Source organism: Heterocephalus glaber, unplaced genomic scaffold, assembly GCF_053883595.1.
Source record: "Heterocephalus glaber isolate CG9 unplaced genomic scaffold, H.glaber_assembly_v1.0 deba00001781, whole genome shotgun sequence".
In the NCBI taxonomy this organism is placed as follows: Eukaryota; Metazoa; Chordata; class Mammalia; order Rodentia; family Bathyergidae; genus Heterocephalus; species Heterocephalus glaber.
Window position 1 is genome coordinate 4982953 of NW_028258467.1, and position 25463 is coordinate 5008415.

The 25463-nt window shown below is 43.0% G+C and overlaps 1 protein-coding gene across 3 annotated transcripts in view; it reads right to left on the bottom strand.

Annotated features, from left to right (window-relative positions):
* Nucleotides 1–612: 612 nt before the first annotated feature.
* Adcy9 (adenylate cyclase 9) overlaps nucleotides 613–25463 on the bottom strand; it is a 125542-nt gene continuing 100691 nt past the window's right edge. For 2 of the 3 annotated variants that reach the window (XM_004864770.4, XM_004864768.4), the window contains exons 6-11: nucleotides 23644–23746; nucleotides 19090–19298; nucleotides 15162–15321; nucleotides 13750–13898; nucleotides 11202–11243; nucleotides 613–4758 (exon numbers count right to left, since the gene is read on the bottom strand). In XM_004864770.4, coding sequence (XP_004864827.1) covers nucleotides 3567–4758; nucleotides 11202–11243; nucleotides 13750–13898; nucleotides 15162–15321; nucleotides 19090–19298; nucleotides 23644–23746 — 1855 coding nt within the window. In that variant the 3' untranslated portion in view covers nucleotides 613–3566. The remainder of the gene's footprint in view (nucleotides 4759–11201; nucleotides 11244–13749; nucleotides 13899–15161; nucleotides 15322–19089; nucleotides 19299–23643; nucleotides 23747–25463) is intronic. The other variant, XM_004864769.4, reaches the window with a different exon arrangement.

The following is a 25463-nucleotide window of genomic DNA, read 5'->3' on the forward strand; positions in this document are numbered from 1 at the left end:
CATGTCCTGCAGTTCTCGTGAATACTTGACTCACCAGGAAAAGCCAGTAGGGGATGAGACTCCAGGAGATCTGTAGTTGGCTTTAGATTTGGAGGTGTTGTAAACCCCTAAGGTGTGTACAAAATGGCATGTGTATTTTCTGGGAAGAGACTATCGCTTTAATTAGGTTCTGAATTGGGTTTTGGCTTCCATGAGGAAGAGACTGCTGGGTGATCTTTTCAGAAAACCTACTTTGCTTTCTCGATCATTTCCTTTTAAGATGCCTCAAGAAAAACCATTTCAACAAAGGTCCAATGGAGTAGGGAAAGTGTTACAAACACAATGTGCCCGGCAACCTAATTTTTAAAATTCCATGTAAAAATAAATATCTCTCAAAAAAAATGTCTCTCAAAGTTAAATGTAACAAATATGTCCATTAACACACACACACACACACACACACTAGGTACACAGAGTTTAGTCACCCTGTTTTTGAAGTCATGAACTGCAGGAAAGAGAAATCTTCCTATTTCAGCCACAAACTGCAGAATACACGAGGTATATGAGGAGGACTACCCTAATCTCTGAACAGGTGCTGATCTTTTTTCAATGAGGAAATACCAGGCCCCAAAGTTGGATTTTAGAATATTTTAATGTCCATTTTTTCAGTGGATGCATTTTGAAATTCTCAGAATTAACAATTTTAAAAGAGCAGAACAAAAGAAATGTGGAAAATGCAAACAGTTGGTTCTCCTTAATTTAATTTCAGATTCTAGGCATGATATGATTTTCTGAAACAATCGATCAAAAAAATGCTTACCTCAAAAATCTAGAAATTAAAATGCAGATGTATCTTTGGAAACTACAAGTGATCACAGCCCAGGTAATGAGCTGCACGCTGCCTGTAATGCTCCACGTCATGTGCAAATGTGCAGGTGCAGTCCCAACCAGTGAAGTCAGTATCAAAGGAACCATGCACAGGTGTGGCACAATCTGTGGGACTCTTCAAGTGATTTAAGGATGTCATAACTGATGCTCTACATTTATTTGCACTGATAAAATTATGTGCTTGTTGATCATACAGATATATAAAATTTGATCTTAGCTGGGGCTGAGAAAATAGCAATTGCAATTCAAAGCAACTATTTACACACATTCAATTCTGAAGTATTGCTTCCTGCCCTAGGTTCCTAAGGAGTATTGCCACCTGCAGCACTTGAGCCCACTGCCTAGAAGCATGTCTGTGTCCAGTAACAATCACTTGTTCAATGCTGACAGACTGAGATGCATGCCAGGTGTGCCACGGAGATTCTGTGGATCTGCATTGAGGTATGCTTTGGAGCCGGGAGCTGGGAAAGTTCCAGGGGTCTCAAGGCCCCAAGAGAACGTCTGTACTGGTTCTTTAGAAAGGCTCAGGGTGTTTTAAAAGACCATTTATCCTCCACATGATGAGCTGCCCTTTGTCGAAGCTCCATTTGTACAATGCTGAACCACACCACCTGAGGTTAATGTTTCTCTCCAGTCAGTTTGCAGCTCTGGGGTTCCATGTCAGGGGAGGGATCACGAACACCTTTGTGGTAGGGGAAGGAAAACAGCACGACAGGGAAAAAGTGCGTGCAGAGATGTACTTGGTAGAGCATATTTTGAGCAAGACAGCAAAGACATCAGCCACCTACCAGCCCCTAAAAACTATGCAGCCTGGAGATGGAAGGCTGAGGAGAGGACAACACTCATATACCTTAATACTGACAGGAGAAAATCAAATATGCCCACAATCCTTAGCATAAGGAAAACATCAGGTAGTGTTTTATAAGAAAAAAAAAATCTGTGGTGTTTTATAAGAATACATTCTTCAGAAGCAAGAGGTAATGTCACAACCATATTTTCTTCAGATTTGGAAGACCAACAAACTGACAGTCAAACTTGAAGGAAAAGCTCACAGTCACTGAGAAAGCTCTCGATTCTGAGACCATGTGTGCTGCTGGATGGCTATTCCAGATGTCCCCCCTGGGGACGTGGCTGACCAGAATCAAAATGTCATCATGCCAGAAATGGCAGATTCTGTCATCTTTGGGGAAGAGTAATGAGGGGACTTAACACAGATGTGAAAATTATACAACAAGGTTTACCAGTGAAAGAACACACTTGGTACACCGTATGAAGACCTACAACAGATGGAGAACTAGTTCTCAGTTGCACCATAGGCTGCACATGAGCATCACCTGGAAAATAACTAAGAGAAGGCAACTGTAGCCTGTGTGCCATTGGATATAAACTTCAGAGTCAATGTGGCAAAACACCAAAAAAGCAGGAGTGGTAACCAAGAGCACAGACTGACTTTCTTCAGTTTCCTCTGCCATATGAATACAGATGATTCTGTGCCCCACCCCCGCCCCAGTGCAGCTAAGAAGCCCCTCTCAAGTAGCTGGACTTGGCTCACGAGATTAAATCCCACCACAAACTGGCCTGTGCAATTGGAGGGTGGGAGAGAATGGAGAAACTTTTTGAATTTACAGAGGTCAAGACACTGTCTACAGGTCTGCTGGTTTTGATCTGGAACTCAAAAAGGGGGAGCACCCTGGGCAGCAGTGTGGCCCCTAGTGGCTGAAACACGAAGGGACATCTTGTCATAGATCTGTGCCCTTTGTGAACTGGCCCACCCCCCTCACTCCAGCTTATTTCCCTTCACCAAAATGACCCAGCACCCCCCTCCCCAAAACAGATACATCTTGATAAATAAATAAATAAATAAATGCAACCCTCAGACATTTATTTTGAGCTTTTCCCTCAGATGAGTCAGCTTCTAAGACACCTTCACTCCCTTGGAGGAGGGTCAGGATGAAAAACGGCTTTGAGATACCTGAGGCCTGGGCTTACAAGCTCTGTGCCTGTGAACATTTGAAATCTTGGCCTGCACACAGATGAACCCCAGAAACCCCATGGTGCTGGGTGTATGGTCCACCCACATCCCCTACAAGAGAGGGCCCAGGTGCTCTGGGGAGCATGGGGAAGAGGGGCTGGATGGGCTCCCTCAGGATTCACCCTCTCACCCCCATCCTCGATGAGTTACTGGCACTTTATATCAGATTCATAAATGCAATGTGTGTGCGTGTATGTGCTTACTTAGAAAGACCAGGTGACTGGGAAACACTATTACATATACAGAAAAAATAAAACAAAAACACTGTATGACCTCCCCCCAAGTGTCTTGTGAGAAAAGGCAATACAATTGATTTCTTAACCACAGCTTTTGTTTTGAAAGTCAAATAATACCCAGAGCCATGATTCCACCTGTGGCCTCAGTCCTGGACGTGAGGCCAAGGCCAACCCTGAAGGCACTTGTTCTCTCCATGCAGCTGAACGGAGTGCCCCAAGGGGGCTGGTTTTCAGGAGGGGGAGCAAAGAAAAGAAGAAATGGATGAAAATGAACCCTGAATAACTGTGATCCACACAGAATTTAGGGTTGAAATGACCACATAATACCATGTCCAGGGACAGAAACTGTGGCACTTAAATGCACAACAGCCAAATACAAATATTATTGTGTTTCAACGAACAGAGCACCTCAGGCAGCTTTCAGTGCTGCCTTACACACTCTTTGAGACGTTGAGCTTGGTGAATTCATTGGTTTCTTCCATTCCCATGTCTTCACAGTCATCTTTCTCTATGGCTTTGCCAAATCGACACCTTTCTTCCACTCTGATGGGCTCTTTCCAGGGTCTCTTAGAAGACAGGTGTGTGTTCTTGGCTTGCGTGTTGTCATCAGAGCCCAAGGATGTCTTGTCTAAATACTGGACAGAAGGCACCAGGTTGGCAATCTCATCTGTGGGAGACCGTCCGATGCTGCCATCCACCTGGACACGGATGTCTGGGGAGATGGAGAGCTGGTGCTGTGGCACCACCCCATTGTCCATGCACTTTGGGTAAAGGTAGGTTTTCATCTGCCCTTTACCCTTGACATTCACTGTTCCCCGGTAGTCAAAATCATAGCCCATTTTGCTCAGCACACGGTAGCTCTCCTCACTCACCTGGATGCGACACTCAACCCCAGTGGTGTCCATCCTGCTGGCAATGTTGACCGTGTCCCCCCAGATATCATAGAGCAGCTTGGTGGTACCAATGACACCTGCTGTGAGCGGCCCATGGTTAAAGCCAACCCTGAGCTTGAAGTTGAACCACAGCATGTTGTTGTTGAAGTCATCCACCACACGCATCATCTCCTTGGCAAACTCAAACAGGATCCGAAGGTGCTCCTGTGGGTGACTGCCCTCTTGGCATTGGGCTGTATTTAGCCCTGATGCTGCCATGTATGTGGCCCCGATGGTCTTAATCTTCTCAATGTTATTGTAGTCTGGCTTGCTCAGGAGCTCATCGAAGTCACCAATCAGCTCATTGAGGACTCGGTAGCACTCCTTGCCCCCTTCGTAGTTCTCCTCGTAGAACTCACTGAAGTTGACGATGCTGGCAAAGATCACTCCTCCACTGTCGTGGTTCTTGGAGTAAGTCTGGGAGACCTTCAGCTGCTCGGCCACGTGGTAGGGGATGATATTCCTCAGCAGCCAGTCAGCCTGGTCCCTCATGCTCTGGATCTTGGTGCGGTGAAGGTCTGCTTCCACATCCCCATGGTAGTGCAGGCGATAGCTGACTTCAAACTCTCGGTTCAGGAACCAGACCAGCAGGAGCAGGAGAAAGAAGGCAAGGATGAGCTCCTTACCCATAAGGCTGGTTGGCCTCCTGCTGTCCTGTGTCAGGGAGCTGTTGCATGGGTTCCTCTCGGCACTGGGGAGTACAGAGGTGAGAAAGCACATATCCACTAAGTGAATCTGTTAAGGAGGAGTCCAAAACTGCCTGGCTAACCAGCACCCTCTACCAAGTGGGGATGGATTCAACCCTCAACATCCTGAAGTTTTAAAACAGCACATTGCTGTATATTTGGCAGGCTGCAGAGATGGAACAAAAAAGACCAACTCCTGCAATTGAGTCTTTAATCAGTGCTTTGTAATGGTGTTTTCCACCCCAGAAGTCTTTAGCTTCTTTTAAAAATCTTTTCTCTCTCTTTTTTTCGTCAACTTTTTCTTTTGAAATTATCTCAGCCATACGGAAAAGTTAAAAGGCTAGTAATAAACACTCATATCCTTCACCTGGGTTCAACAATTGTTAATATTTTGCCACCTTGGTTTTTACTCTCAACATATACACATTTACTTTTTTGGGGGGAGCAGGGATCGAACTCAGGACCTTGTGCTTGCAAGGCAGGTGGCAGAACCACTGAGCTAAATCCCCAGCCCTACACACATACTTTTTGTTAAACATTTTGAAAGTTGTTGACACTTCAGTCTTACCTATTTTAGTATATCTCCAAAGATAAACACATTTCTCTATGTAACCACAATATCATTATCATATCCAAGAAACTTAATATTTTGATATATTTGCTTCTTAGATTTCTAATCCAATAGGCTTGTAATTTTACAAAGAATTTTTATAAGTTCTTTACTCTCTCCTTGTATAAATATCTGACAAAATACATTTTCCCCATTCTGGGTTAGTTCTGTTTTGCCAAAGTCATTTAAGACAAACTTAGCACTTAAAATATATACATAAAACATATACTTTCCCCCTTTTGTCTCTCTTAGGCAGAAGCTTTCTTTCTCCCAATAAATTTTTCCTACTCTAAAAAGCAAACAAACAACAAACAACAACAAAGAACCCATATACTTTTAATAGTAACATAAACACATTGTAAGAAAGTCAAAAAGGAAAAATTATGGAAAGTGTTTTTCTTCCAAGGTAATCAATATTGTCATTTCTTGTGGTTGCATGGTGTGCTAATATGATGTACCAGATGCCTACTTAGGGACAGAGGGCTGTGTCCTCATCCTTTTTTTTTCAGTACCGAGGATCAAACCCAGGACCTTACACATGCTAGGCAAGGGCTCTACTACTGAGCTATAACTTCAGCCTATGTGTCCTTATCTTTTACTTTTGGTACCGGGGATTGAGCTCAGGACCTTGTGCTTGCGAGGTGGGTGGCAGAAACACTGAGCTAAATCCCCGGCTCCTTTGTCCTTATCTTTTATGACCTGAAAAATGTTGTAATGAATATTCCTGTACCCTCGTCTTTGTTCATATGGAACCAACGAGTCATTTTAAATACTGCACATTTAGAATTTCACTAGTAATTCCCAAATTGTCCTCCTGAGAGGCTGGCCCAATTCCTGTTCCCTCCAATCAAAGACTCAACGTACTTTTGGTAGGACTGCCCTCCAGCTGGTTAGTGCTAGTGAGAAATCCTGGGGTTGGGGCCTGAAGATTAGTGGCAAGGACCATAATTTCTTTCAAAATTTGTTTAACATAATTTTTCTCTTTAAAAATAATACATACTCACCATGGAAAAATTAGGGGAAAAGTAGAAATTACAAAATGATTCACGCATTGTCCTACAACCTAGTGACAATCACTGTTAACATTTGCCGAATTTCTTCCTTCCCTCCCTTCCTTCCTTACCTCCTTTTTTCCATCCCTTTCTTTTTTTTAACATACTTTGATGGTTCTGCTCATATAAGTTTTATCTTTTGATTTTGGGGGGGGGGGTACCAGGGATTGAATTCGGGTCCTTGCGCAGCAGGTGATGAAACCACTGAGCTAAATCTCTGGCCCTTTTGATGTATTTTTAAATGCTTTGAGTGGGCTACTAGACTTTGTTAACAATGGGCTTGTTCACTATATAAATATAATTATATATAATGCTACATAAATATAATTACACAGAGAACCTATGGATCCTCCATTTAGAGCTCAGTTCTTTAGTCAGAGTGTTTAGTAAGTTCTACTGTTACTTGTGACTTAAGGATGGATATTTAAAAATAATGAACTTGGCTAAGTGGTCATCAAGACCCTCCATGAACAGTGTCACGAAAGTCCTGGCCTTGGACTAGAATTCCTGGGCTGTCCTGGGAGGGTCACTGGAGAATTCTGGAACCTTGAAAAAGCTATGCCATCTTGCTGGGTCTCAAGTCTCTTAAGTATAAACTGTGATGCTGGGCTGGAGTATGAGCAAATCCCTTCTGGCCTAAGGTCCTGTACAGATAAGTAAGCTCAGCAGACCTGTGGCTGTCATCCTCAGAAAGGCTGGCTGGAGCCTGGATTTGGGAGTATTCCCATCATTCCTTGGTAAGAGTGGCTCATGGTGTCTCAACTCCTTGTATAGACAATGCATTTTATGTGAACACTTGCTTCCCTTCTTATGTCCTATGTGATGCTACTGGGAGAGGACTCTTGGAAGTAGTTCTTCCCTCTGCTGATTTTACTCTGTGTCCCTTTGGGTAATGTAGTCATGAGCATGACAATGTTCTGGGTCCTGTGAGTCCACCCAGTGTTGGTCTTGGGGACCTTGACATAGGGTCTATGACTCAACGTCTACAAACCAGGAACCAATAAGGTCCTCTACAGTAAGATACCTCACACTTGTCTATTTTGCTCACTGAAACAAATAACAATATATACTATAAATCTCATTTACTAAGCAAGGTATCTATTTATTTTAGATGAATAAAATATATTTCTGTCCAGCTTCTAAGGCCTTCTGGCTGGCTTTCAAACAGAGTAGGCAGAGGATCTAGACCACAAGGAAACAAGCCTCCCCCTTATGGGTGCATCTCACTGGGTCAGGAGTTGAATTTCCTTTGAATTTCTCCAAAGTAGTGTCATCAAGAATAGCCCATGTTAGTAAATGTCACTAAGGCATCATCTGAATGGTCTAAGAAGGTTTTTTAAATCCCTGTGAAAGAGGTGGGTGATGGTACATAGGTTCCCTCAATCTGTCAACTGCTCTTATAACTTTCTATAGCACTATAACCAAAGCCAATAAGATGGCTGACTCTGGAGACAGACAAGCCAGTCCCCTCTGGGCACAGGACTGAGATAGCAAAACACCTGTAGTATAGGAGTGAAAGGCAAATAGATGGTTACAGACATTGCTCAATTTACGATGTGGTTATGTCCTGATAAAGTCATCATAAATAACATAAGTCAAAAATGCACTGAAGGGCCAGGGATTTAGCTCAGTGGTGCTGTGCCTGCCTGGCAAGCACAAGGTCCTGAGTTTGATTCCCGGTACTGGGGGAAAAAAATTCATTTAATACCCCTAACCTACTAACACCATGGCTTTAAGGTACCTACTGTACCTTAAAGGTAGATGGAACATTTACATCAGCCTACAGTTAGGAAAAATCATTAAAATCATTTAACACAAAAGCCTATTTTATAATAGTGTTGAATACTGCACATTTAGAATTTCATACAACTTATTACTGTACTGAAAATGAAAATAATAGTTGCATGGGTACACTTTCACACCACTGTAAAGTACAGTGAGTGGTACCTTGGTTCATGAACTCTTTTGTTTGTGAACAATTTGGTTCGCAAACAGAAGCATTTGGCAAAATTTTGTTTTTGTTTGTAAACTTTGTATTGGGTAATAAACACAACCATGGTCAACTTTCCCACATGAACACGAACATGGTCACCTTTTTCAAAATCAAAGAACAAATTAGGTTTGTGAACCAAAGTACCACTGTATAAAGACTGTTCCATGGTAAAATGGGAACCATCTGCATGCTATTTGCCTTTTGCCTCTGCCTGAAAGAAAAAGTACTCTAGTACAAAGCATTTATGTTTTGCACCCAAGGGGGCGACTATGCCTTTCTTATCCTAAAATGGAACAAAAATGGTCATCACATTCCTAAATTCAAACAGCAAAGGTCAATTTCAAAAAGACAAACTTTAGGTGAATAAATAGAAGAGTCAACTTATGACTGAATACTTGGACATGTAATCATACGTAGACATTAAAGTACAGTATAATCAGCCAGCACGGTGCTGCATGCCTGTAACCCCAGTGCTCTGGGTGGCTGAGGCAGGAGGATCACAAGTTTGAGCCCAACCTGGGCAACTGAGTGAGTTAGTGAGACCCTATCTCAAAAACAAACAAAAAAAGAGCTGAGGGTGTGCCTCAGTTAGAAAGCCTCGGGTTCAATCTCCAGTACCATCAACACATACACACAAAAGTATATTATAATCAGTTATGATGGAGAAAAGGGATTTTAAAATAGATAAAAACAGAAAACAAAGAACACTTGTGATTTAATCAATTAACAGTGGCATTTGTTAACATTTTAGGGTGTTTCAGTGCCATATAACACCTACATCACTGGATGTGGTAGGGTTAGGGTGTCACCAGGAGAGCCCTGTACCAGGAGGGGTACTGAGAATGTTTTGCTATTTGGATTGGGTGATGGTTAAATGTGCGTGTTCCCTTGTGGAATGCATGCTGATACACTCTGAGGAACTGAGAACTCTTCTGTACATGTGTCATATGCTAATTTAAAAGTTAATTTCCAAATGAAACTAAGTGATTTGCTTTCAAATACTGTAGTTGTAGCCAGGCAAAGTGGGCCACATCCATAATTCTTGATACTTGGGAGGCTGAGGCAAGAGTAGAAAAAGTTCAAGGATAGCTTGAGTAATTTAATGCGTTCCTGACTCAAAAGTAAGAATAAAAAGTGCTGAGGCAGAAAAATTTCCTAGTATGTGTGAGGCCCTGGCTTCAAACCTCAGTAATCCAAACAACAACAGCAACAACAAAGCTGCAATTGTAATTATCACTTATTATTTTATCATTAAGTACTACGTCTCTTATAATTTTTAAATGTATACAATGAAATATTTAGTGGTAGCTATAGTACATATACAATAATTTCACATAATAAATGAAAATTGTAAACATTTCCCATAATATTTGAGCATGTATATCATGATTTAATTTTTTATTATTAAAAACTGTTCTTGCTGATGAATTTTCAATATTATCAATCATTGTGATCAATATATTTGGGCATGCAGACTTTACCCAATGCTGAATTCTTTTCTTACCAGATAAGCAAAAATGGAATTATGTTAAATACTATGAACATTTTTATGACTTTTTAATAGAGTGTCAAATTCCTTTCCCAAATGAGTGTGACATTCTGAAAAGTAATGAGGCATGAAAGGCCATGGCCTAGAGTGAGGGAGCCAACATCTACATATAGTGCTTATGACTAGCTGTGTGACTGTGGTCAGGTTCCTTTACTTCTCTGAGGTTTAGCGTCCTCATTTGAAAAACGAGGAAGAAATCACCAACCATGTCAGGTTATTGTGAGGATTAAATAAACATATTTTAAGTGCCTGGTAGTTAAAAAAAATTAATCACTACCAGTAACTAATGAATGTTACACAGCTTTGCCTACTCTGGATATTCAGTGCTTTGAAGGTCCAATTTAAAAGATGACAGGAGTTGTGTAGATATTTAAATGTACAGTGACTTCAGTAATAACAATACTGATGTGTCTACATTCATCTTCTACTCACATTTCTTCTTTTGTGAACTTTTAGGTTGTTCTTTTTGTTTTGTCCTTCATCCACGTAGGTCTTAATTAGCTCTTTATGTAATGGTCCCACAGGTATTTTTCTAACTGCTTTGATTTTCTTTCTCTTCCTTTCTAATTTGTCACTTAGCCTTTTCTTTTTGGTTGTAGTTATTATTAATAAGACTGGAAAGTTACTTCTGTTTTAGAGGCTTGAAAACTATTTTTATTTTTTTCCAGATCTTATAGTTTACTTTTCATTTTGACTTTTAAATTTATTTAGCATTTATTCTGGTGTTTGCAATAAAGCAAATGTTTACATTATTTCAGGGAATAACTTTTTCTTTGATTTTTTTGGGGGTAAGATTTCTTTCTTTGTGTGCAGTACCAGGGATCAAACTCAGGACCTTGTGCTTGCAAGGCAGGCACGGTGCCACTGAGCTAAATCCCCAGCCCTTGAGATTTCTTCTGTAACACACAAAAGTCTTATATAAAATTAAGCCAATTCTAATATATATCTTAATAATCATTTGGCTAGCACTTCGGAGGCTAAGACAGGAGGATTGCTTGAGCCCAGAAGTTCGAGGCTAGTATGGGCAACATAATGAGGCCATGTTTTTTAAAAAAATCATTTTATTTTTTTCATTAAGTTAATATAAATATGATCTGATATTTTAACAAGAAGATATTTCCCATTTTCTCTTTCAAGAATGCATATATCGGTCATTTTATTTGCCATACAATTTCTGGAAGCCTTGAAATAGGAACAAGACAGTTGCTCTCATTTGTTAAGAAACCAGCACATTAAAAGTTTACCTGAAGTTCTGTGCCACATCCAGGGGTGAAATTGCTATGGAACTGAAATTAAAATGTGGAAAAATATTATTTTAAAAAGCAAAGAGGGCATTATAGAAAGCAACCTGAGAAGAGTTTAAACAAACTACTCTTCTTTTTAGGACACTGTCCAAATGAAAATCATAACCCACATGTCCACCTCTTCCCTCGTGTTTGTGTGCTTCCAGTGCTAGAGAGAGCTTTGTTCTCTGAAGATCCCTCCTCTTTTGTAGAAGCTGAGTTTAGGTTTTTTGTTCACCACCTCACATGCTCCCTATCCCCACTAGGCTCCTCGATGATGATGATGATGATGGTGATGATGATGATGATGATGATGACAGGGTGGGTGAGCTCAGAAGATGGAGGGATCCTGGGGCAGGGGGAGCTTCACCACCAGCCCCACCCCAAGATCTGCTATTTCAACTCTGGACAAGTGGGCTGGGGCAGGAAGTCCCCGCTACTCTGTCCCTCCTGATCCATGAGGAAAAGCCCCACAGCTGTAGCTGAAGGTCACTGTGAGAGTCAGTGGTATATACTGGGTCTGAGGTTAAAGGGTGGTGGCTTGAATTTCAAACTCTTGGTGCAGACCTTTACCATGACCATAATTCCAGATGGCCACATTCTCACAAATGTAAAAGTATGGCTTACTTTCCATAAAATAATTTATTCATTATGGTTTCCTTTCAAATGCTGAATGGCAGTTCTACACTTTAAATTCCTTTTGTGACCTTAATTTGTATATCTTTCATATTGTTGTTATTATACTAAGTAAACTGAGGAAGGATACTTACTGTCCATTACTGACCACTGCTTTGTTAATACCCAAAGATACACTGAGGCTATTAATTTGATTGTCAATAGTGGAACAAATTAGATCATTTTGTGTTCTTGAAGTTACTAAAGCAGTGGTTCTCAGTGACAGTAATGCCACTTCTAGTTAGTCACTTGGGAAACATGGGAGTCTTTCTGGTTGTTCTAATAATTCCGAGAAACAAAATGTTAGATGTTCTGTAAAGCACAAAGAAGTGTCCCATGTAACTTTAAAATAATCTGTTCCCCTAAATCCTCTATAACTGTGAATAGGTGGTTAAAATATATGCTAATAGTTAAACTTTTTTTTTAGTTAAACTTTTTTTTATAAGTTAAAGAAAAAGACATATTCAGGAGAGGCTTGTTACAGAAACAGAAGCTTAATGAGTTTAAGAGATCATAAAACTTTTTTTTGATCATAAAATTTTTAAATAAAATACTCACTGTATACATTCTGCTATCCAAGGTATTACTGTATTCTCAACAACATATTTAGTTGACAAAGCTTAAAAGCCACAAAACTAGTTACAGATGTGCAAAAGGCAATTTGGGACTCATTTTAACAAAGAACCAAACATTATTCAATTAGGAGAACCCAAGGGAAGAAAGGGTATAGGGTATTTTAAATGCTCTTCTCACTGCCATCTGATATATTTTTATTTTTTAAGTTTCTGTAGCACAATGAAAACTGCTCTTGTCCCCAAAGGACCACCATGGGACTTCTATTTCTTTTTTGGGGGGACTCCCGTTTCTTTATCTACACTATCCTCTCTATTCCTCAGCACCTGTCAAGAACAGAGCTGTGAAGGCAATTCTGGATACCAGGGACTGAACTCACTTCTCAGTATGTAGAAGGATTTCAAGATCAAAGACAGATATCCAGTTACTGGTCAGTCTTTCTGAGTCTCATGTCATAACACAGGGACTGATATGATATCCACTACTATAATACTATAAATAAGACCCAAGCCATTTGTAAAATCATATGTCTTCATTTCTTTCACTTTGACAATCTGTAACCTGTCCTAGAATGTGTGCCTACTTCCTCCTCATCTCTGTGCCTACCTAGACCTCTGCTCTTTCAGTGGCCTAGTCATCTTATGTGTGCTGGTTTCAGGTCTTACTTTCTTAAATTCAACTTATTTATTACAAGTGAGTTCAGGTGTGTCCCAATTGTATTATGCCTTTCAGAGAGAGTCACCCAAAGAAGTCTATATTCAAATGTACATTGAGTATCCCTTACCCGAAATGTTTGGAACCAGAATAATTCTGGATTTCAGAACACACAATGAGATATCTTAGGGAAGAGAACCAAGTCTAAACACAAAATTCATTTATATTCCATATACACACTATACAGATAACCTAAAGGTATTTTTATACATTATTTTAAATTATTTTGTTCATGAAATAAAGTTTGTATACAATGAACAATAAGATTTATGACATCATGTCAGTGCTCAAAAACTTGGATTTCTAACACTTTGGATTTTGAATATATGTTATAATATGTTATTATAACTGATTTTTCTTTTTTCTTTTGCATATTGTTCCTGGGACACAGTTTTATTTTTTAGACATTATATGCATTGGAAGTCATTTTAGGTCATGATAGAAACACTTGTCATCGAAGACAGAATCAGTGCTAATGTGAAAGTGCAGTAGACCCCTAAGTGACACCAGGCAAGGTGGTAGTGAGTGGAGGATGCTAGTTGCATACCTGTCTGGACACAGGGAGATGTAGAGCAGAAGCAGTGGCCCGGCCCCCACGATGGTAGCAAGGGAGGACCTCATCCAGGAGCTGAGCTGGCAGAAGTTACAGTAGTGCACGACAGCCACTAACACGGCTGAGCTGGTGAACACGGTGAACTGCAAAAGAAGCCAGTGTCGGGACAGCATGTTTCCACTCCTCCCACATATCGCCCCATGTCCCATCCAGGCCACCCCATACCAGAGGTCCTGCTCTCTCTCACACATATCTGTTTAACATAAAGCACTGCTGACACCATCCACTGGGCTATCTACATGCAACAGTTCTTACTTTTGGTGAGCCAGTGGCTTCAGGGCAGATCACACACCTTTACGTTCAAGACCTAGTGCTTTATATTATAAGATCACACTGGCACAAAGACTCTCCTCTGGGTGTGTGAAAATAGCACACATTATTTTGGTGGAAAGGAAGGGGAGGCTGTCCATGGGGGAATTACTGCAATGGGATAAGTTACCTTCCAAACGCTTTTCTGTTAGACCCTGCTGCAAGCCTGCTGAGATGTATTTTGATGTTAAAGTACCAAATTCAATCAGCCAATCCTGATGGTTCATGTTACACACCAAAAATACAATCTTCCACCACAGTACTAGTTCACCCTTTGTGGAATTTAACTAAAAAGCTCCTTCCCTGAGCAGCTGGAGCTGACCCATGTGCAAGGCAAGGACTTGTGCCAGTTCTAAAGACCAGCATGTTATCTTACATCAGTTGAGAACCTGGAGCAGATGATTTTTGCAAACCATGAAGAAAAATATAAATACTTCTCAACTTAGAATAGGGTTACATTTCAATAAGCCCATCATCATTGGAAATTTTTTAAAGCCAAAAATACATTTAATAACCTTTATCTACTGAACAACACCCTAATCCACTCTAACCACACTCAGAACATCTACAGAAGGCTACAATTGGGCAAAGTCACCTAACACTGATTTATTTGCTAATTAAGTGTTGATGATCTCATGTAATTTATTGAATACTGAAAGTGAATATCAGAATGGTTGTATGGGCACGCTTTAACACCACTGTGAAGTAAAAAGCCATGGCAAGTCAGGGACCACCTGCAGCTGCTTTGAAACTTGGCAGAGACTAAGTGAAGTTGGAGAGGTCTCATGCTCATTGGGAATGTCTCAGCATGGCCAGCAACAGGCCCACACTAGATCGTGATTTATTTATTTATTTGTTTGTTTGTTTGTTTGTTTACAGATTATGTTTTAAAGGGCAGCCTGGAGGCAGTAATAGAGTCACCTCTTCAAGGACCTGTGTTTAAATCAATGTCCCATGTAATCATGCTTACTTAAAGAGAGCACAGGAGGTTAGGGATCCCAGAGAGTATGGAGATAAGACAGCCAGCCGTTACTTACATGTACATTTGTCTCAAACTCGGAGGTGATGTGTGAATAGACAGCAAGGGCAGGCAGGGATACCAGGACAGCCCCAATGCAATGGCGAGGTAGCCAGCCAGCGATCCACTCCAACAGGCGCTGTGTGCATGCCATGACATCCTCCAGGAAGAACACCATCCTGGGCAGGGATAGAAGGAGAGCAGGGGTACAGAGGCCCAGTGGTTAGCCTGCCAGGATCAATAGCAGTGGGGTCCAGTGCTGCCCTTGACTATCCTATGCTGCTGCCGCTACCTGAGGGGCAGGAGTGTAAGCAGGAAGCAGAGCTCCTCCATCCCACATCTGGTAAAAGGCATATGAACTGGACTTACTCAGCTCATCACATGTGATGTTAAGATCACCTGTTGCATTCTGATAAAATGTGCTTGGCAAATGCCAAGCTTACACCTCTGTAAGTCCAAGGGAGCATGGAAGAATAGTATCAGGCCTTAAGTAAAGTCTCTTGTGGGGCCACCACTTATAGTCAGTCACCTGTTCACAACTGCTCTAGGTGGAGGTCTACAATGGAGCCATTCTGGAGGTACTGTGTGGGGCTTTCTTGGTTGTCCTGATGTGGAAGGGTGCTACAGGTGTCTAGTGGACAGGAACCAGGGATGGACACTCCCTGCCAGGCCTGGGCATGAGCCACACAGTGAAGGTCTACCTTGCATCCCACACAACTGCCACTCATGCCCTGGATAACCATGGAGGTAAAAAGCCTGCCCAGGGCTGGATTGTAGTTCATGTACAAATAGGCAGTTTTGGGTGTTGGTAGCACACAAATCTTCCAGAATTTCAGCTTCTCTGCAAACTAAGTAAAAATTGTCCTTTGTTTTACTTGGGACATCAGGACTCATTCAGTATTTCAGAAAGTGACATCACTGATTGAACCCAGATCGTGGTACATGGCCGCTAACCCCACACCAATAGGGCCTGCATTTCTGACTGCCACACTGTCATGGGCATGAAAACAGCAGTTTTGCTGTTTTCCAGGTAACAGTGCTCTGGTATGTACAAGATAAAGCACTGTGCATTTTACCTTAAATGATTTTTCTTTCCATTTCTCCCTCATATCACAGTGATGGTATTTTACTGACTCCTTCTGCAATTGTGTGTCTGGCTGAGCTACATCTCAGGAGGGTGATGCTGATGCAGTACTACAATACTTTTCATATAGAGGGGGAGCTGAGTATGTGATGAGGGGTGTTCCTTAGCTGAGGGAGGGGGATCCTGGGTAGGGGCAGAACCAGCAAATAGGAGGTGAAGCAGAGGCTGCTGGGGGTCCTCTTGGATTGGAAACTCACACGTGGTTTGGGGAGACCAAACCTTCTCTCAAGGCAGTGGCTGGGGAGCAGGGACAGCCCCACTACCTATGCCTTCAGGAAGGCAGGAGCTGCTGCTCTGATTCAGCAGCCTAGGAGCCTCTCGCCCAGAATACCTGCACAGCACATCAACAGCTTCGACTGAGCTCAACCATGACTGGGAACTATTGACTCTCAACCATTTCTCATATGGACACAAGCAGTCTAGCACTTTTAGTATCTTGGAGAAGTCTGGCGTCTTGATATTTAAAGGATAACAGAGCCCTTGGAATATCTCCAAGAACAACCACAGATTTTCTTACAGGCAGGGTACAGAGGCCCTGTGAGGGGGGAAGAGGGAATGGAGTCCCTAGCCAGCAGAAAGGGCATTGAGGGCTCTTCACAATTGTCCTCGAGATCACAGAGTTCTGAGGATGAGACCAGATGGTCTCATAATTTTCCCTGGGGCTGAAGCGGAGGAAGAAGACCTGAAATTGAGATGTGGGAAGCCTTCTGGGAGAGTTAGCAACATCCCATGCCAGTCACTGAGGAAGCTGCAGAACTGTCTTCCTTGGGATGCTGACATATTCCACGTAAGGGTGTAGTTCGTTTTTATCTAGGATTCTAAATAAGGCCTGCAGAGGGGCCAGTGAAAATCTGTTAAGGGTCCAACCTCCCTGAGGCTTTGACAACTGCTGGCAGGCTGAACTCAATCACCACAATGCTCAGGTAGGAGTGGAGTGGCCACCACACTCACCAGACATGGGTGGAGAGTGCAGGTGTGGACAGGCCAGCCATCACCTGCAGCCTTATGTATGTCTGAGTCCAGATTCATCTACATTCTTTGGAACTGGGTCCAAAGGAATAGGGAACAATGGTTAAAGGGGTAAAAATAAAAAAAATATGGTGACAATGCTAGCTTCAGGAAGACCAAGAGTTTCTGTATTAGACAGAAACCTGGAGGGTGCTGAGAGGATGGGGGAGTGATGGAGTTTCTTCTTGGGGTTAGGGAAATGTCCTAAAATTATAACTGTGGTGATGTTTGTACAGCTCTACAAATTTACTAAAAATCGCTGAATTCTACACTTGAATGAGTTTATTGTATATGAATTACCATAATAAAGCTGATTTTTAAAAAAGAGGCAGGACCAAATAAGGTGCCAAAGGTTATCTTGGTTTGGGTTCTGCAGAAGCAGACCTTGGGCAAGATGTGTGAGCAGCTTCTTTGGGAGTGTCTCCAGGTCCAGGTCGGGCATTCGGGTTGAGGTGGAGAAGGGAAGCAGTTAGGAACAGTCACTTCTGTGGGCAATGTACTTGATCCTGGTAGGGAATTCAGGGGACCATGGAGGCACACCTTTAGTTCCATCTCAGTCCAGGGAGGAGGACGTGGCCTCTGCAGCTGTTCTCAGCTTTGGCAAAGCTGGAAGGGCCTTTGGGATGGTGGGTGAGGAAGCCAGGATGCAGATCAGCCTGTCTATGCTAAAGTGGAGAAATCAGCATTTGGAAACCTCAGGATGATATCTAGCTAATTTTTTCTGCACTGAGATGTTGGTTAAGAGTAATAGAAACTAATGGTAAAGGCCTTTCTTCCCATTTCTGTTTTACCTTTAGCTCCTGGGGCAATAACCAGAGAATTTTGGTATGCTCAAAGGCTCTCCTCTTGAGCATGGTAGGACTGGGTGAGGTGGCTGTAGTGCAAGGACCCACTGCCATGTTTCCCAGGAGGCAGGTACGCAGGGACAGTCACTTGTTGGCTACACAGATCCTTTATCTTTTTGTCTTATTTATTTATTTATTTATTTAGGTACTGGGGATCAAACTCAGGTCATTGCACTTGTGAGGCAGATGGAGGAACCACTGAGCTAAATCCCCGGCCCTTTTTGTCATATTTAAATGGCCTGTCTTTTTTATTACTGAGCTGTATGAATTCTTTGTACACTCTAGGTATTAAATCCTTGCCATGGATGTGACCTGCAAATATTCCCTCCTGTTCTGGCTCTCTTACTTTCTTTTTTTTTTTTTTTGGTACTGGGGATCCAATTCGGGTCCTTCTGCTTTCGAGGCAGGCGGCACTCTTACTTTCTTGATGGTGCTTACAAAGTCCAATTTGTGGGATTTTGATAATTTTGATAAAGTGAATTTATCTAGTTTTTTTCTTTGCTGCTTGTCTTTTTGTGTCTTATTCAAGAGTCTGTAGGTTGGCTTATATGAAACGGGTTATCTGTTCATCTACTGCACCTGTCATTTGCTGCCCATGCACTTTTCTTTTCTTCTGTCCTTTCTCATTTCCTTTCTTCCCACTTCTCTTAATCTCTGACATAGGAGATTGAGGAAGAGCTGGTAGCAGCCTCGCTTGCAGAAGGCACTGACCCTCTCGAGTAAGTGGGTTCCCACCTGCAGTGAAAGCCAGTGTCTGCAAGGAGGATGCTGTGAAGTGGGGTGGGGGTGGGAAATGAAGGCCTGTCCCCAGAGATAAGCCTGGAGGGACAGCTGACTTGAGACTCTCAGCCTGCTGTGCTGCAGCCAGCCTATTCTGCCATAAACCATGGGGCCAGAAGAGGGAGCTAAAGGCTAAACACTAGAGAGCTGCCCACAGGCAGGAGCCTCACCTGATGGACACCACAAGGGACAGTACTTCCAGCAGCAAGGCTGCACCGAAGATGGCCAGGGCAGCTGGTGGGGGAGGCATGGCAGTGGCTCCATACTTCAGGAAGCAGGTGACAGAGAGAATCAGGAATACTGTTGTGGACAGCAACACATCCAGGAGGGAGCTGAAGGTGGCACTGGCAAAAGTTTTCACAGGAGAATTCTTTATGACCTGTGTGAAGCAGGAGTGGACTAGGATGAATTAACACCACTACAAATGGTGATGGAGTACAATTCAGAGGGGAAAAAAATCGTAATATTTACTGAGTGCTTGCTTACTCCAGACCTGGTTCAGGGCAGCAGGTGACTTAGGGGCAATTTTCTTGCTATTTCCCCTTTAGTAATAAGAAAATAAAGGCACACAGAGGTTAAGAAACATTTCCAGGCTGGGTATGGTGGTGTACACCTGTGATCCCAGTACTCTGGGAGGTTGAGGCAGGAAGAACACAAGTTCAAGCCCAGCCTGGGCAACTAAGCAAGACCTAGTCTCAAAATAAAAAGTAAAAGTAAAAAAGGGCTAGGGATATATCTCAGTGTGAAGACCCTGGGTTCAGTCTCCAGTACTGAAAAAACACAAAAGCAAAAACACACAGCAACTTGCCCAGGGTTACACAGCAATTGATTACAAGCCAGTACACCCTCAGTCACATTATGTAATGAGCCTAAAACATGATTTACTGCCTGGCAGAGTGAAGTAGTCCACATCTGTAACAGTAGTTGGTTGGAAGCAAGATGCTAAAAGCTTCCACCAATGGCTGGGCCCTAGGTTTAGGGGCTGTGAAACCTGGCTTCATAACAGAAGACTGGTGGGGATTTAACATGTTCATGATGGGCCTGTAATTTATCTGTCTCACTGCTGGGTGGCTCTGAACCACTGGTGGTACATGCATGACTGGGCAGCATGGGACAGTCCCATCAGATAGTACAAGCCTCCCGATGGGATAGTCATGCACATACCCCTGGTGGTTCAAGCCAGCAGGAATGTGTTAAACAGCAGTAGAGAAAAGCTCCTGCACGTACAATACGAGCACACAACTGTGAGCAAGAGCCTTCAGTTTGGAGCCTGATCTGGCCCGGCTGTGTGGGGCACAGGCAGACATGAAACAACATTCATGGGAAGTTCACAGCCTGACAGCAGGAAGGGATGCGAACGGGAAATGGATGATGGTACATGAAGTATAATAAAGAGATATTCATGAACTGTTGAATTAAGGATGAAGGAAATAGTAATGATGATAATGTGTACCAAAAAAAGACTATTTTCAGGCTCTTTATGGACTCTTTAGAGGCATGATCTCAACCAGTACTCATAACAATCCACCAAGAAGGAAAAACTACTGATCTCGTGTGTAGATGGGGAGGCCAAGGGTAGGTGGCTACCTCAAGGTCATACAACAAAGAGCCAGGCTGACAAGCTGATTCCCAAGTGCACCTGTGACTTCTTGGGGCCTCACAGAATGACAACACAGGACCTAAAGGCAGGGACTGTTGTGGGAAGAAAGTGAGCAGTAAACCACTGAAGTTTCTTTCCATTCAGTGCTGCAATCTTCTGACAATTCCAAGCAGGATGCAGGCTGGTGGGGCTGGAGTGCATAGAAAGGAAAGGTCCTATAACTTGGTTTGGTGCATGTTCTGTTCAGGACAAACTGGCTCTGGCTCCACAGCCCAGGTCCCCTGAGCTGGGGAGAAGAGGCCTGAGAAGGAGAAGGAAGCACTTGCACATGAGGGTTGAAGTTGCAGGTCAGCTCTGATGCCAGGCCTGGACCTGCCAGAGCAACCCGGGGTGGAGCTGGGTTCCAAGGAACTCAGAGCTCTGCTGGTATCCATACACCCGGTCCTGATTTCCCTCTGGAGGGCTGAGAATCTTGGGGGTAAGGCTGCCAGTGCTGACTCCCCTCTGTATAAGTACATATACATCTTTGACTTCTTTAAGGCTTCATCTAATGCTCTGGGGAACAGCCAGGATTCATTGCAGCTGGCCAATATTGGGCAGAAGGGCCCAGGGCCTTCTTCAAGTTTACAGGAGGGCAGCCACAGTATGGGGGCACCCTCATTCTCAGTCGAATGCCAAGGTTTCCCTACCTCCCCTACTCGTGCCCCTACTCAAGCAGGGAGGACACAGGTGTAAAGGTTCTTGGTTTAGGCATTCTGATTAACACTGAAGAGACTTCTGTTGCAGGAGCTGATGTCATAAGTCTGACACATGTAACCAAAGAAGACTCCTGGCACCACTGGAATCCCAGGAGGGTACCTAGCACCAGTGAATGCCTCCTCAGACTCTGAGCTCTCTGATCCCTACCATCTCCTTTGCCATCTCTTATGGTTGCTCTGCTGCTTTGGGATCATGTTTCCTAGATATCCCCACCTAGACCTGTTCTTTTCCCTCCATGTGTCCTTGCTCTGGACTTCTGTACTGAATGGATAGAGGAACCCAGGGCTAGCTCTATCCATGCTTGCATCTCCACAAACACTGCATGTCTGTCTGCCCATGTCTAGCTAGGAACATATTTGCCCAGCATTTTTCTCTCCCCATGGGATTTACACTTGGAGACGACATCATCCTAACTGTAAGGGATGGGTGGCTGATCTATGGCCCCTTACTGTCTACATCCAGTTAGGCTGCTAACCTGTCATCAGGGTATAGGCCTTGTAGGATGGCTACCTAGGCAGGCTCACAGCATGGCTCCACCACTACCTACTGTGACATCTTTCGCTCATCACCCAATGTGCCCATGCCTTGGTCTCTTTTCTGAAAATAGGGTACCTGCACTTCATGGTTGGTGGCAATGGTTACATGAGAAACACCAGTGTGGAGCACTGTGTACAGTGAGCATCCAAATGTGGGGTAAACCTGGAAGCTACTTGCTCCTATATCTCTCCTCCTTTCCATCTGTCCCTGTCTTGGGACACACCTTGGATTTGGCCTGTGCTCAGTAACAGCCTCCCACCTGTCTTGACTACTCTGCCACCTTCCACACTCAGCTGTGAAATCTCTATAAAACACCATCTGATGGAGCCATATCCTATTCCAATGTTCCCTCTAACCCTGGCATTATGTCTGCTGCATGGACAGCTATCATCTGGTCCCTGGTGTACTCCTCCTGCCCTACCCCCAGAGGAACCTACACTTCCCTGGATGCACTTGGCTCTTCCATATCTCCCAGGTTTGGAGGCCTGGTCCCTCCCTGTGGAACATTCCTCTCCCCCTAGTCCTCCCACTGAAGTGACTCAGGAGTTATCTCCTCTGAGCCCTCCATCTGGGGCTGCTACCTTACTATCTGCTCACAGACTAGTACTGGACTTTGGCTCTGGGTTATTATTTCTAATTCCTGTTCCCCTGTCAGATGTGCCTTCCCTTCTATATCCCAGTATTGAGAACCATCCCAAGCAGAGTGGATGCTCAACATACATCTGGTGACTGGAGGAAAGATGATAAATATACATTTAGGGTCTCCATAGCACAGCAAACATTGAAGTCATTGAGAAACATTGAAGTCAAAGAGGCTGGAATCCAACCTTACCTATGAGATGTGAGCTAACTGCTTAGGTTTTCTTAGCTTTGGCCTTCTCCTTGGGAAAGCTTCCTTAAAGGGTTGTTGTGAGTGGGCTGGGCACAGTGGTGCACACCTATAATCCCAGCACTCAGGAGGCCAAGGGAGGAGGATTGCTGTGAGTTCCAGGCCAGCCTGGGCTATATAGTGAGTTCAAGGACAGCCTGAACTGCACAGTGAGACCCTGTCTCAAAAAAGTGTGTGGGGGGGGGCTTGTTGTGAGCCTTGAATAAGATCATGTTTTGGCTCACAGGCCAACTAGGCAACTCATCAGTTCACTACAGGACTTGTGCCTGGGCTGTTAACATATTCACTGTCCCGTGGAGGCTGACAGAAGGAGGCACCTCCAACCCTGCAAGACACAAACCAGCTCTATCTGGTTCACCATGTTCTTTTCAGAGTCTGGTCTGGTACCTGGACATACAAACATAAAGATCTGCAGAATGGGTACCTGGAAGAATGAAAAACCCTTTTGCCCCTGGGTTGGGGAGTGCCAAAGTGCCCTTTTTTGTTTTTGGTACCGGGGATCAAACTCAGGACCTTGCGCTTGCAAGGCAGGTGGAGGCATCACTGAGCTAAATCCCCAGCCCCAAGTACACTTTTGACTCTGGAACTCAGGGACAGAATGTAGGGATCTACTGCTTAGAACTCCAGCCAGGCTCCAGGTTCTTCTAATATATGCCGTTTAAGGACCCCATTGAGGATGTCAAGGATACAGGGCTACAGGGAGAGTAGTGCCACTTAAAAACCCAAAACAGGTATCATCAGGGAACACTTCCAGGGCCAGGACAGCCACAGGGGCCTGGAGACACCAGCTGCACAAGCAAAGATAAATTCACATACAGTTGCAACTTAGGGCTTATGGATTACATTAGCCTTCATTTCTCTGTCACTTGCTAAAACACAGAGTGAACAGGAACTACCCATGAGAACAATGGATTTCTGTAGTGAAATCAAAGAACTCACCTCTTCCTGATAGCTGGTCCTATAGGATCGCTCCAGCTCCTGATCCAGGAAGTTCAGACTGAACTGATTAATGGGTGGCTTGAAAAAATAATCTTTCATGAGGCTAGAAGATAGAAAAATGTAAACAATCAATGTAATCTTTGTATCAGAAGATCACAATCAGCTATCAACCTCGCTCATTGAGTGCATCATGAAAGCTGTGTCTGAAAGTCTCTGTGACAGGTGCTGCTTTGCTGCTCCTTTTAAAAACATATCTCTGCAGGGCCAGGGATTTAGCTCAGTGGTTCTGGCACCTGCCTCGCAAGCACAGGACCCAAGTTCAATGCCCGGTACCAAAAAAAAATCTCTGCAAAGTCCTTTGTGTTTCTAGGCATAATGACATTTTATGTTCTACCTCCATTAAAGAATGACCATTTCACCATGATCGTAGCACACATCACTAGAACCTTGTTTTCAAAAGCATATTCCTAATGTCCAAGATTGGAAGACAAGAAATGCAGCTACTTTGTCCTGTGAAACAATCTTTTTTGAAGATCCCTGTACTATGAGCACTTATAATGATTTGGAGGCTTCAAATGAAAACATGATTCAGAACCAGCTGTCCTGTCATCCACAGCACTGACAGTAATTACCACCATAAAAACTAACAGGTTGTTAACACAAAATGATGTTTATAGTTAGTGTAATTCTGGTGCTGCTGTCACATATGCAGATGTGTGTGAAACCTGAAAAATGATAATGCTCAATGATTTTAATAGCAGAGATCAAATCTGCTTTACGTGACTCATTTTTTTATGAATTGCTAGCAAATAGTAGTATCCTTTTTATACTGGAGAAAATTACTATAAATTTAAAGGAATGTTAATATGATTTCAGAAGGCAAATACAGATGTGGGGAGCAGTCTCCCTCCCTTGCTAGCTATTAGCATGAAATCAGACACAGGATGTAAGTAAGTGCCTATCATGTGCCTGACACACAATAGGGCTCCCAATAGGTAACTTCCTTTCTTTGCTACAGAGTGGACTCTCTTTTCTGTGACAAGTGTTCAATAACCTACAACATTCTCAGGTTCAAAAGAAAGAAAATTCTGTTCCCTAAAGTTGACTCTGTCTCTTCTCTTCCACTCAGGAAGTATACAGACAAAAGAGAAATCAACAAAGCAGCTGTAAGGAAGATGTGTGATAGCCATGTTTTAGCAGTCAAATGGCAAAACCAACTCTTCTAAAAGCTATGCTACTCCTTTTAAATCAATATTGAGAGGTTCAACTACTGAGAATGGAATATAACTCCTTTTGGACCAATCTTCTCACAGATAACAATGATAAATTCTGTGAAAAATATAAAAAATAACTGCTGGACAGCACAGGAAAGTGACAAGGGCAGGCAGAGGAGAGTCACCCTTTAGAAAGGGAAAGTACCAGGTAAATTTCCCATTTTTCACTTTAATTTTATTTTTTCCCTGAAGACAGACATTAGTCAGCACCATATGCAGGTAGCTAAAACTCAAATGGAATAGCCATACCCCTATTGGGCCTAATGGAATAGCCATAGCCCTACTGGTTTAAAAATCCAGAGAGATAAAACCCAGAAGGAAGAGAACTAGGGAAGTGGAACCCAAAATTCTGCATATAAACTATTCAAATCTCTAGCTGACCCCTGACATACAGGTATATGGCAAGCTCCAAGAAGCCTAGTTAAGGCTAAAAGTATGAGAGATAAAAGTTTGGAGGTTGAATTCACTTAACCTAAATCTCTGCTGAAACAAAACAAACTTATATTCTTTGGAAGGATATAACAAAATTCAGACTTTCTAAGCACC